Here is a 14305-nt window from a genome sequence, read left to right on the forward strand (position 1 = left end):
TAATTTAAATTGTAAAGCTTGGTGAAAGCTAACTTTCACTATGTCAGAGCTTAGCAGCTAATTGGCAAGAAGAAGAAACAACAAAGGGCAGGGCCGTCGCTACCTATTGTGCAATGTGTGCATTGCACGCAGGCGGCCGACTTAAAGGGGCGGCCAAATCATTATTCCAAGGTGACTTAAAAAAAAAAAATTAGTTAAATAAAAAATGTTCTTAAATATTTTATATAAATTCTAATTATTCCATTATCCTTTGAAAATATAAACGATATTCGTACATAAGAAATTATTTTGGAAACTAGAACCAAAAAAATAAAGCAGTGTACGAGGGAATCCCACAGGTTTTTCCATAGGAACATACTCATTTCTGGCCATGAATTTTCACAGTTGTTGTAATATTTGTTTGAGTCAAATAGCCCGCACTATAAGTAGATCTATTACCAGTAATTAAAAAGTCAAAAAAGAGGAGTTATGGAGTGTGTGTGTTTCCTCGGCGGCGGTAAGAAGAGGTTAAGTGATTGATTGCTAGTTATGCAGTGATGATGATTAAATTAGCATGCCTAGTGCAAATGTGAGATGATCTTAAGGCATGAAAGAGTAATTACTTTTTTTTTTGTGAGCTAGATTTTGTTTAAATATCAGTTTATTTTATTACTATTAGATCTATATCTTATCTCAAGTTAAATCGGGAATAATAATAGTTATATTGAGTTTTTGTTCGCAAAGAAGTTTATTCAAGTTATTTAAAGTTTAGTTATTAACAAATATAAAACGCTTACATCGGTTTAGTTGTACTAGCTGTCTTGAGCTATAAGCCAACAACCGACAAACAACCGTAAAAGGGGGAGGGGGCGTTGAAAACAATGTTCAGACCCCTCGCCGACTTGAATGGAAACCTACCATATCTTCAATTCTACCTTCAGGAGGAACTTTTTACAAGGCTTACACCTTATGTAAACAAGACGTTAATTTGGTTTCTATCATTTCTAGACACAGTGTTCAATTAAAGAAGGCTAAATGACAAATAAAACCTAAAAGTTGTGACTAAGTTTCTTTTTTTTTTACTACATTCTAAAAAAAAAATCACGGACCTCACTATTGGAGCCTACATCGTTCCCTGGGCTACAGCTTTTTATAGGGGCTCGAACGAAAATGTTGTTATCTAGGGATTCGCCACCCGGAAATGCGAGAAACACTGCCTTACTATGTTTTATTTCAAGTCATTGTTTAAGTGACTTGTACTTTGGATTATTTACTTAAACTCATGAAAAATATTCAGGGCTGAGTTGCTTCATTTGTTGGATACATTTGTAGGCAACTCTGAATCCGTGTATGTCAGATGATTGTGAATACAATGCACATCTCTCCAAAATACAATCGTGATAATTATTATGAAAGTTTACGAACGTTGAAAAAGTTCTGATGGCTTTTGTATTTCAAGCTTTTATTTATTCTTATACTTTAACTTACAATAAAAACATGTGAACATATCCACGTCCAGACTATGTAATACTCTTGACCAGTCAAAGTTTTTGAGAAATTGTATATAGATCATGATCATATCCGCTGTTCATTGTAATATAGCTGCCGCAGCTCATCAATTATAATGGACGCAAATACTGGAGAATAAACGAGCAGCCAGAACGAGATCAGTTTTTGTTTATCACAAAGAACCAATAATTCAGATTTCTGTAGGCACATATATTCAAAATTGTTCCTAGTATATGGCTCATAGTTGTACCTGAGGGATACAACAGCAGTGCAAATATGCAAGGAAAAAAATGGAACTGTCTACAAAAAATGGATTTAAAACAAAGGCCACTTTTGGAACAGCGTCCAGCTCAGTCTTAATGGAATTGTTTTTTAGAGTAAAAAAAAGGGGGAGGGTGGCATTTTTAATTTCGCACGCAGGCGGACACAACCCTCACGGCGGCCCTGACAAAGGATAAATATGAGTGAGAGGGTTAAGGGGATATATGATTCTCAGGACAAGTCATTATGAATTTTCATTCAGTTTACTATGTGTAGAATTTAGAATGCTAGTGTTTAACCATTACATTTTTCACATAAAAGAAAGCTTATGACAATAAATATTCAATACCAGTTGTACTGGTGCCCCACAAAAATGTTTTTTGTTTGTTTTTTAAATTACTTTCTTTTCCATTCATTTTTCTGACCAGGTCCAAAGATTTCAGAGACTTTGTGAGCAAGTGTTTGGTGAAGAACCCAGAACAGAGGGTAACAGCACAAGAGTTACTAGAGGTAGGGAAACTCTAATAGTTTCAACCCTTAGTTATTAGTGAGAATCTGTTTCTTTTCATGTCATAAGAAACATTTTTGTTTTGTTCAAAGCATCCGTTCATTAAAGGATATCAAGACAAAAAGGCCATCTTGGATTTAATATGTGAAGCCAAAGCAGAAGTTGTCGAGATTGTGGAGGATTTGACTGAAGAAGAAGATATTTTGGCTATTAAGGTTGTTAAGTTTTTAATTTACTAGATATACATGGATCTTAAATGTCAATATATTGTTAAAAGACTCAATAATTTATTTGGGTAATTGCAAACACATTTTAACAAATAAATAAATCATCTTATCTAATCTTCAATGCTTAATATTCCTTAGCTTTATTCACACCTTGAAATCACATATAGTTGAAATTTAATGTTTCCTCTATTCCTTTCATTCCAAAATAGTCTTTCTTAATGTTGCATACTTAAGTTCATTGATAATGCTACAACATATTTCTATAATTTCTTAATATAGTCCATTATGGTTTTGTATTTGTTGTTCAATGACTTTTACTTAAACTTGCTTTTAAAATCAATTGTATACACTTACTGTGTAATGAATTTACTCCCTAACTATTATATAAAGTGTATTAAGTAATTTCATACTAATTTGCTTTTTAACAATTTATTTTGCAATGCAGAGAAACATGAGCGCAGATTCTCAGTCCATTGATTTGGATAGCATTTCCCTTGCTAGCGATGAGAAAGACAAGGTAAAAAATAGTTTAAGATTGGGTAAAAAATAAAATTTACTATTCATATATGTTGACACTTGTCTGTATTAAAAATACTTCGTTTTATATCTCAGACATTAGGCCTACTTTTGTCATAATTCCTTTTTGGCAATTGCAGGAGGCATGGCTTGTCTTTTTTTTTTTATATTGGAAGTTTTAACTATTCGGCCATGACATCTCTTCTGTGTGTCTTCTAGTTGTTTCTAAGAAGAATTTAAAAAAAAAAAGCTTAGAAAATCCTAGATGATATTTAAAGGCTAATATGAAATTCTCTGGAAGAACAGAGATTTAAAATACTATAAAGTGAAGATGATAATTAATTTTGGGTTTGTTTATTTGTTAATTGTAGTCAAAGTGAAATGATTGCATTTGGTTGGATATTTGTAATTGATAGATACAACTTTACATTTCCATCCATCCCATGGAGTGCTCTGGTCTGCTTCAGCACATCCTTCCATTCAGATCTCTTGAGCTTTTTGTCTCCATGCCTGAACTCTCAATCATCTATCTATCATATTCATATTTGCTCCCCTGTTATCTGAAATCTTATCAATGTGCCCTGCCCTGCGAAGTCTGTCTTTTTTTTTTTTTCCCTGTCACTATCGGTGGGTTTTCATACAATTGGTTTAAATTACATGTTGAGTCTAGTTTATTAAAGTGTTGAAGTAAATTTGTTGTTTGTGTTCCTGTGCTTTAGTAATTGTCAAACTAGCATCATGCTTAAGTGGAATAAAGAAATTTCTAGATCCTTGTCATTATAAAGTGGCAGCCACACAACCATCTTGATATATATAGATGACTCTTCATAGTCTAACACACTCAGTAATCTGATGTGTAGTGTAAATTTGTGTAATTTAGGTATACTGTAGTACCTATATTTTAGAATGTAGGTAGGTTTAAATTGTAATTTAGTAAAGTATGTGAAAGCTAAAATCATGTTTTGCATTTTTAATAATTTTTCAATAAAATGTTCTTTTTCGTCTGTTGTTTATTTTATACTCTTGAAAGTCTCCCAGACAATGCTTCTCAACCTCAACATGACATCAGGTGGCAATAGTCATTAGAAGAAAAAAAAAACACAAAAAAAACCCAGTTAAGTTGTCTAAGGACATGAGTACCTTGCACTGGTGTGGATGGTATAGTTCAGACACACTGTTCCCCATTGTGTGCTTGGCCTTTGGCCTCGCCTCTAACCCAAGCATATTGGGATACGAGCCATGGGCCTAGAGTTACAACTCAACTCTAAGGACAATTACAAAGAAGAAGAATACCCTTGAAAGTCTAAGTGAATATCTTATTATATTATAAATATAAATCTCTTCACATATATGGTTATTTTTTGAAGTATAACTAACCTTTGGTAATCTGACATACCTGGTCCTGTAACCTTTGTACTATCTTCTTGTATTTAGTGTTCGCTACATACATTATATAAATATTAAAAGCATCAACATTGTAAAAAATTTGTTACTGTTTGAAAGGTTTAATAAAGAAACCTGTCTATGGGAATATTTGTTTAACCATTTGGATTTCTTATTGTATTAATTATTTCAGTGTAGTATTTTATTATAAAATCATAAAAAAAATTATCACATATAACATAGAGATTATTGTTTTAATTAATGTATTTTATCAAAGCTGTTGAAATTGTACTTTTCATTCATTCCTAGTTCTTGATATTTCAGTTTAAAGTAAACTAATATAAGGTTCAAAAAGTTTGTATTATATAAAACCTAGTAAAATATTCTAAATTGGCTTCTAATTTTCTGCATGTTTCAGGATCATAATGATGACTTGGAGCATTCTAAAGGAACACTCTACAGGATTGATGAAAACAAAGTAGCTTCTGTAGAAATCAAAGTTAGTGCTCCTGACAAATCACCCATGGCCACAAAGAAGAAGCAAGCCCCATCTCCCCCTGAAGTCGTTAATGTCACAACCATGCCATCTCCAGTGCCTAGTTCTGAAGCGGAAGAAAAACGCTCGACTGATGAAGGCATAGGGCTAAGTGGTGATGATAAATCTCAGAGTTCAGACTCTAGTCAGGTTTGGACAATTTTTACAAAAATTTGGTTAATTGTTCTATTAAGCTATTTAAAGCTTAAAGTTTCCCATCAGCTCACTACAATGAATTTTACATAATTTTGATTGTTCATACATAGTGTAATAGATAATATTGTTGGTACTTGGCTTGGTGCTAAGAATATAAAGCTGACTTTTTTTTCTCTGTTTTATTATGAAATTGAAAATTTATATGAGTATAAAAAAACAAGTAAAAAAAAAAAAAGCTTTTACAGTGAGTTAATTTTTTAAAATTATAAAATGCAAACATTTATGCTACAAAAGTTTTGTTACCTACCTATATGTTATTTTTGCATTATTATCTTTACATGTATTTTCTGCTTGAATTCTTTCATTGCTACCACATTCTGACCAGCTATTTCCAGTGGCTAAATTTATGTATAGGTTTAAATGAAACAAGAGAGAACTTACAAATCATCGCAACAAGTATACTTTAACATTGTATTTTATTGTCCTCAAATACCCTACCTTAAGATCCTTTCAATATTTGATTGAAATTCCCATAACACATCAATTGCTATAATACGTTCAATCATTTCTTTATATAGCTTAAATTATAGTATGTGAAACAACTAGGCTAATAGCAATTTGTATATTCTATTCTAATTCATAGACTAACTGCATTATTTACCTGCTTCTCTAGCTTGATATATGGCTTTTAAAAAAATTGTACTTAGTGTTTAACATGTCAGATAACATCATCTTTTGGAAAATGTGATGCATTTAACATAAGTTTGCATCATCTAGGTAGACTCATACATGTATACATTAGCTGACTGGCAAGTGTTAGGAATGTGGCATTGAAAGAGTCCAGTGGAAGAGTAGTTACGCCATTGTTATATGCAAATGTGATTTGGGCTGTATTCTATTCTTTCTCTACAGCAGAGTGTTAGTCCAATCAAACTGAGAGAAGAGGAGGACAAGAAAGAGGATTTACCTGTTCCAGTTGTAAGCATTCCTGCTAATGGGGAAGAAGTGGTTTCAGAGATTGTCTCTGACATAATTGATGATGTCCTCAATAGCACAATGCAGGAGCCTTCTGTTGCAAGTGTGGTTTTTGATACAGTCAGGGAGTTTATAGCCCCTGAGGAGTCCAATGAAGGCAAAGATAATGATGTGACTATTCCGGATGTAGTGGAAAAGCCATCGGAAGGTCCTGTAGATGTCCCAGTTGAAACGAAAGATGATGACAGGGTAACACCAAGTTTAGAAAAGATTTCCGAACCCCCTTGCATAATACCAGTGGAACCAGTGAAATCCTCTAAAGAGGCTGATATACAGCAAGAACAAGACAAACCAATGACTGAACGAGGTACCATCACTGTCAATGGCTTTGTGGTCCCTCCGTTCAAAGATGTGCCTGAAAAACATTCCTCGAGCACCAGCCCGGAAAGGGATACTAAAATTAATGAGCCACCCAGAGATACTTCCATTGGAGAAACTGCCAAGGTTCCCACCTCAAGTCTTGGCGTGCCTTCTAGTGTAGTCATACCTGTGCCTCAAACAGACTTGGACACTTTTGAAACCAAGATGATAGAAGGGGTGTCCAATGTTGACGATGACTCTGACAAGAGGTCGGACTCTGGTAGTGTCAACACTTTGGACAGTGACATGCATGAGCAGGATGAGGATGGTGAGACAACACATGTGCAGAGGAGACCCAAAAAGGGACATATCCGTGGGAGAAATGTAAGTCAGCCTTTTTGTCTCTTACACCTTTGGTTTTTAGAGGGTGTGCCACTGTCTGAGGTGCCCCAGATCACTTGCAAAATAGCCTACTTGTGTCTGGGGTGCCCTACTTCCACATGAATGCAATGGCCTCCATTCTAGGGGATCTGCACATTACCTTTATTAGTTATTATTGTTTGACAAAGTAGATTTGAAACCAATGTAGAGGCACACTTCATACAACTATATGTAGAAATGGTGATCACAAATCAGAGGTGATTGAGAGCTTGTCTTTATAGCTCTTACTTTTTAAAAGGTTTGATACCCATTTGGCAATGTTAAAGGTCATTAAAACCTCCTGTCCTTATAGCAAAGTCCTTATTATATGAACGTTTTTCTTCCCAGTCTTAAGTAACAATTAAATTCCATGTTGTATCAAATATTTCAAACAAATTTCTGTCCCTGTGTTTTTCATATTGAGGTTTGATAATACAACACTACTATTACTTGGTGGCTTCAGTAATTTGGCCTTGGAATTCAACTTTATTGAAATAGTTAAAGGTCAATGTCAGAATCACTGCTGAAGGTTAATTTATTTAGTATGTAGATAGAACAACAATAAAAATTATAAGATTATACCTTGTTCATATACAATTTGGGCCTCTTCGAAGCCATAGATACAAAACCATCTGTCATTGTAGCTGTCCTCTGTCACACACTGCATTGCACCAACAAAATACAAGGTAATGCTCTTTACTTAGACAACAGCACATCATAAACAAATTTTAACTGACATTGTATTCATATCACTGAAAAGTAAAGTAACCTAATTACTTTAGCTAAGAAAAGATGATGGACATCACTAGTATCTATCACCTTTACACTCATGCTGTGAAATCCATTACAAAATAACTACTTCAATAAGGCTTATCATTAACACTATATGCTTTAAAAAAAATGAAGTTAGAATTTTGTGTAAAAATGTAAGTATTATTCTATGTAGATATTACTATTTTAAGCCACTTTATTTAAATCATATAACATCCCAATATTTATTTTGAGCACACTTTTTTTTCTTTGTCATATTATTGTCTCTTTCTGTAATTATTGTCAGTATTCTGAGGGCATTATTCACATCATTGTGCACAACCATGTTTTTATTTAACTTTAGTTACTTTTGTGTTTGTTATCAGAAAATGTTACATTTCTTATAGAGTTAAAGCAGAAAGCCTTTTTCATATTACATACATTTGTATAGAACCAATTATTTTATACACTATACAATGAAAATGTTATGATTCAAATTTAAAAAAAAAAAATTATTTACACAGCAATTTATATATGACACATTTAAAAACACATAAAATGATTATCTTGAGCTCATTATCACTTTCATAGACAAATCAGAGAAAATTGAAGCATGTCACTTGAAACACATCAGTATTTGTAAAAACTTGTTGAAAAGGAAAAAAATCAGCAATGAAAAACTTTTAGGAAGAAAAAACAAAGGAGTTTTAAAACATCTGGGACAGGAGCATGATTTGACTGAAAGGCGGATTTAAATCAACGATGGGATATTAAAAAATTCATCAGCTAAACTGTTTTAGTGGGAGCTTCTTAAAAGGCTCAAGCCCTGCCATTATATATTTCCATAGATACAGTTTAGCAGAGACCGTACTAAATTGCTAGTAACTAACTGGGAATTATTTACATATGATGAAATGTTCTTGGCAGATTTTTGGATTCTGCCAACCCTTCGGATAGTTGAGTATTATGAAATGTTCTTGGCAGCAGAATGGATTGTGTCAACCCTTTTGAATAGTTATTCGAGTATTATGAAATGTTGCAGCCAAATGCATTGTGCTAACCCTCCCTGCAGATATACAAGCAATCACATCTATGTGATTAATTACCCACTACTTCAAACATAGAAATGAGTTCCTATAAGGCAGCATAGAAAACTTTTTCCGGATAATTTTAAAATTAACTCCAAATAATTCAATTGTTATCTAAACAAGTGATGAACAATGACAGATTTAATTAAAAAAAGAGTTTTGTAATCTTGGTTATCTCCCATTGATGAAGAATAAAAGAGAACTTTTGAAATTTGTTGCATTACATATAGCTTTATACCCCACTGTCGATCAATAATCCTGGTTATGTAAGCCAGCTTAATTCACATTTATGTTAATATTTTCCTTGCAAAATCATGTTTCATTATCTTCCATCAGTTCAAATGATTTTCCATTGAACATTTATATCTTGTAATCCTGGTTATCTCCCATTAATGGAAACCAAATTAAAAAACAACCCTCTCTTGAAATCAGTTGCTTTAGATACAGTTACATCCCCTGTCAGGGAATTAGATGTGTCCTACATGGCCATATCACAAATATCTCAAAAGAAGAGGAAAAAATGAGATCTTTTGTTGCAAATGAAATTATCAATAATCTTATTCAGTTCTTCATTTGTTGCTCCCTTGAGCACTGCAAGGATTCTTGGGAATATTTGTAGCTGTTGTAAAATAATGGCTCATTGTTCTCTTTCTTTAGTCTTGAGTTATTCAGCTGGTCCTAGAAACTTTAGGTTACTTTTAGATTATTATAAAAATGACACAAATAAAATTTAGAAATACAATCACAGACAACTTTGATTTTGTCATTTACAAAACTTCATTACAAAGTAAAACAAAACAAAAAAACAAACCCAGCAATGTTTTATGTCTGCTGTCTATATTTGAAAAGTAATATATATCTATAGCTCCTCCTTCGGGGTCCAAGATGAGCACATTTCTCATTTCCTATGAACATGAAGATGACTGTAAAGTTCAATCCTCGCTTTGAAAGGCCAGCCACATATGTGGCATGGATAGGTTTGGTCAGTTGCAGATAGGCCTGCTTCTTCTCTCAGATTTTGTTGGTTAAGCGCTCTTTCATGTTGGCCACTCTCCTTGCTTCGTATCTTGAGACTAGGACACTCAGAGCTTCATGCCATGACGAACCATCGAGAGTAGGAGTATTCCTTTCAGGCTCTGAGATCTAGAGTGCAGATGATGTAAAGGTCATCTTTTTCTATGGCTGACAGGAAAGAGGAAGCTCACTAAATAATCTGCATGAAATAATGACTGATGATTTGGACTGTGAACAATGACCAAAAGATTAATGAGGACCCCAATAGTTCTACGCTCCTTAAATATTACTGTACCAAGATTTTTCTGGACCCTTTATGATACTGATTGTAGATTCTACCAATTACTAGCTTGATCCCACATCATGTTTATGCAAATCCCACACATATGTAATATGTCCTGAATAATAAGGACTAATGACTTCCTGCTAATCAATCGTGACATAGCCCACTCTTTCTATTTTGGTTTACACACTGAAACGTGACATTAGCCTTGCTTTCTCATTGTTTTTATTGAGTGTTCAGCAAGAAAATTTTGATTTTTTGTAATAATGGGGAGTGCTTAGTTGTATATTACAGTTTAAATTTTGGTAACTTTTAATGATCACTGTTGCATCATGCTAATAATTGAAAGTAATGAATAATGAATGTAGAATATCATTCTCAGTAGTATCACTATAACAATACAAAAACTGACATCTTGAAAATATCAGATTCTGAGCTTTCTCTATCAGAAGTCTGGTGTTGCTAAGTACTTTACTTCATGCCAGTTGATGTTTTAAGCTTTTTTTTCTGAAGCATTTCCTGGAAGGTTTGTTACTCTACATTACTACTGGATTATTTCCCTTCCCATCAGACAGGTCAAACTTAGGCTAGAGTTTAGGCATTACCAACAGGTTATTGAATAATGATGAAGCAATTTCATAGTTTTAAAGCTTATCAAATGTTTCTGGAAGGATAGATAGCATTCATTTCTGTTCAATCTTTCTAGACTTCCATTCTTCATTGACTTTCAGTCTAACTGCATCATGTATATCAGTGCATATTTGTTCTGACTTGTATTGTTGCTTCCCCCCGCCCCCCTTCCCAATCTTTCCACATTTTTAGATACTAGCCAACCCACCCACCCCATTTCCCTTTCATTTTATACATCTTGGTTATTTCTTTGAAGCCTAGAAAATGTTTGGAATTCTTTTTTTTTTTATAACCATTTACTGTTTATAGAGCAAAAAAAATGTTTCTTCTATCATTTTATGGGGGGGAAAAAATTGCATAATTGATAAAGATTTTAGTTACAGTAAGCATTAAAAACAATGACTGACTGAATATAAAACTTTAAAATAGTGGTCAATAGTGGTCAATAGTGGTCAATGTTTCTTAAGTGGCTTAGACGTAGGACTGGGGAAAAAGAAACAATCATTTGGTGATCTAAATTTTTTTTTTTAACATCATCACATGCAAGATCCTACTTATCTAACTATTGTTTGTTGCACAGGAAAGCAAGAGCCACTACAGAACTATTGCCAAAACTAGAACCTACATGAAAGATGGTCAAGTGGTCACTTCTACCATCACTAAAGTGATAGCCACTGGGGAGGAGAACAAAGTCAGGGAGGAACATCTTCACAGGTCAGTGATGAAATTAGTAGCATAAAGTACATATAATGTGTACATTTGGTAAAAGGATTTTTATTTATATTTAATACATAGTCTGAAAGAATGTAATTAAATATCCATTTGTGTAATAACCAGTGCAGTATGATAGAAACATTTTGGTGTACATTTCCTTTGTTTCTGAGTCATTAGCAGCACCATTCTATTTACAAGCCAACACACAGTGAATTCCTTTCCTGGCCATCTGACAAGATTTCTTTCATTTCCCTTTTTTATGTTGCTGTCATTGAATTTTCTGGTTTCCATGGCAACCTGTCGATATTTTAAGAGTGCCATTAGCTTACATCCATTTGTTTAGGCTGTTAAAAAAAACACAACTGTTATTTATTGTGTTCTGTTCACAAAACTCGGACTTGTGCTATCAATTTGCATGTATGGGTCATCACTAGCTCAGTGGTTCCTTCCTTTTCCCTACATCAAATTGTATGTGGTCTCCCCTGAAGCTTTCATCAATAGGGTAGCGAGCCAATGGACATGGCAAGAATGACGCGTGAGTCATAGCAAAGGGAGGGAACCCATTCGTAACCTAGCGTGCTGGTCCCTCCCCCCCCCCCCCATTTCCTGCTAGTCTGATGGAATCTGGCACCGTGACGTCATGTTGGTCACCGAGGGTGACCTAGTCGTCTGCCGCTATGTGTGTGCGTGTCTTTGTCGGCAGCACATTGTTTTGTATACAGATTTGGTTTTATCAGCAAAACAATTCTAGGTCGCTCTACAGTGAAGCGATGTCCGAACAGCTTTTGTTTGTGAGGTTTTGTATGCGTGTGTTTGTGTGTGTGTGTGGGGGGGTAAGTATGCTGCTGCTACAGAATGTACATGTATTGTGTTACAGAATGTACATGTATTGTGTTAAAGAATGTACATGTATTGTGTTACAGAATGTACATGTATTGTGTTACAGAATGTACATGTATTATGTTACAGAATGTACATGTATTGTGTTACAGAATGTACATGTATTGTGTTACAGAATGTACACGTAGTATTGTGTAAAACACACGACCTAACCCACGTGTCTGGAGGCTGTACACTGACACCAAATGCACGTTCAGAACTGTATATCATGGCCGTGATAGATCTGACACGAATGTTCTAGTGTTTGATGGTAGATCTGACACGAATGTTCTAGTGTTTGATGATAGATCTCTAGTCTGCATGTTATGGTAATACCAACAAGAGATAACCACCAAGTATAATGTTGATGAACTATAAACGAATGTGTCATTTTGATTGGCAATATTCAGGGTCACGTTGGCATCACTTGTCTCCGCCTCTATTAACATCTCTCGGTATTAGTTCTAGCAAGCCACCTACTGCCCCCCCCCCCCCCCCCCCCCCCCCAAATATGTAGTCGTTGTGATGACGACTGACAGATCTGAGCATGAATATTTGAACGCAGTGGTTTTACATCGAGTCTCGTGGACACAGTATTCACTCACGTTGGCTGGCCGTGTGTGGGAGACACAACTGTTGACGGTACTGGCCACATTTCCAACGGAACAAAATCAGGCCATTTAATGAAGTGATGGACAAGCTCAACAAGCGGCCCCTACAAACTATCGAATTATCGAACTTTGTTTTTGTTCTCATTTCAATAGATGTCTGTTGACATTGTGTGTGTGTGTGTGTGTGTGTGTAAGGGCGTTGTTTTGACTTGCGTGACACGTAGTTGATATTCCTTACACTTAGGAAGGAAGGGAGCAAACTCTTGCACATCTCTTTACTAGAGACAAGCAGAGAGTAACTTTAAATCCATACAGTTGAAGGATGAATTAGTAGAAGAGTGTCTTTCTTCAACTATAATCTTAGTTCAAATACAACAATAGAACTTCAGATGGAGCTCCCTGTATACCTCCTCCCCCCCCCCCCCCCCAGTAGTTCATCTTTGATTTGCTTGTCTCTTTTTGTTTAGTTCCATATAACGCGTTTGGCCTTCTAGCGCGTATATTGATTCACTTACTATGAAATAGCCAATCGAAATAGAGGAGTATACCCAAATTTTTCTCCATAGATTTGATTCAGTTACGAAGATTTAATGTTTCAAGGGGAATGAGCTTGGGCTGAGTGAGTTAAATGATCCAGTGCCTTGAGTCGATGACTGATGGCCGGAGATGTGCCTCGGAGTTGACAGATAACTCTTTTGTGTCGAGGAGAATGAAGAAAGTGGCCATGGAGAAAATACACCCAGAGAGTGAGAGAGGGGGAGAAGAGGGGATTGATTTACGGAGAGACGAAACTCGGGAATCACTTTGAGCGTGGATTGCGAGGGCCGAGCATTGAGGCCAAACCACCAGTTGAATGTGACGCTATTTGTGTGCGTGGATGGGGGGTCGCTGGACGTTGATGTTTTGAGTAGCCGTGCATCTACAGTGTACTGATGGAGTGAGACGGTCTATTCGGATCAAGGGCCGGCTCACGGTGGCCCAGTTTAAGACTGTATCTACATGCCGGGGGGCCGGTCGGAATAGATCGATTTCCTGTGCTCTGCTGTGAAGTCAGCTCCTCAAATAGCTCGAGAAACAAAGTTTATGCTCCTTGCACGGGATTGTGTTATTTCATTGAATGCGTTTTACGATCAGATCGGATATTGTGGTGCACAGCGAAGTGGGATGCTAACGACTTGATTCGCTTGGACACCAGATCGTTAGCTTCTTGGATTGAGGAAGGGTATACAACTTTTGTGTGCAATTAGGCGAGATTTGCTCATAGCATAAGCTTTACAAAGTGTTGGTAATGTCAATGAGCATCCAGTTTCGATTGAAAAGTAATATTTATTAAAACACTGCATTATTACTATTCACATGTATTGTGAGTTGATATGCTGACAACTTTTCCAGAAGGAAATTCTGGGACACTTATACTTGTGTTAATTGAAATATAAAAGAAAAAAATAATTAAGTTAGCATGATTCATTAATTTTTAAAACTTCAACCACTGGGAAAAAGAATGAGG

The 14305-nt window shown here is 35.3% G+C and overlaps 1 protein-coding gene across 14 annotated transcripts in view; it reads left to right on the forward strand.

The window, feature by feature from the left end:
• Window positions 1-14305, forward strand: part of LOC106075759 (serine/threonine-protein kinase 10-A-like) — a 39522-nt gene that overhangs the window by 6816 nt on the left and 18401 nt on the right. For 12 of the 14 annotated variants that reach the window (XR_008776900.1, XM_056023158.1, XM_056023185.1 and 9 more), the window contains exons 8-13: window positions 2178-2259; window positions 2350-2472; window positions 2930-3001; window positions 4802-5068; window positions 5987-6793; window positions 11175-11308. Coding sequence is in view for 13 of the 14 variants with exons in the window: in XM_056023158.1 (XP_055879133.1) it covers window positions 2178-2259; window positions 2350-2472; window positions 2930-3001; window positions 4802-5068; window positions 5987-6793; window positions 11175-11308 (1485 nt within the window). In the remaining variant the exon portion in view is untranslated. The remainder of the gene's footprint in view (window positions 1-2177; window positions 2260-2349; window positions 2473-2929; window positions 3002-4801; window positions 5069-5986; window positions 6794-11174; window positions 11309-14305) is intronic. The other 2 variants (XM_056023195.1, XM_056023205.1) reach the window with 2 other exon arrangements.

This window comes from Biomphalaria glabrata, chromosome 1, assembly GCF_947242115.1.
Source record: "Biomphalaria glabrata chromosome 1, xgBioGlab47.1, whole genome shotgun sequence".
NCBI classification, from domain to species: Eukaryota; Metazoa; Mollusca; class Gastropoda; family Planorbidae; genus Biomphalaria; species Biomphalaria glabrata.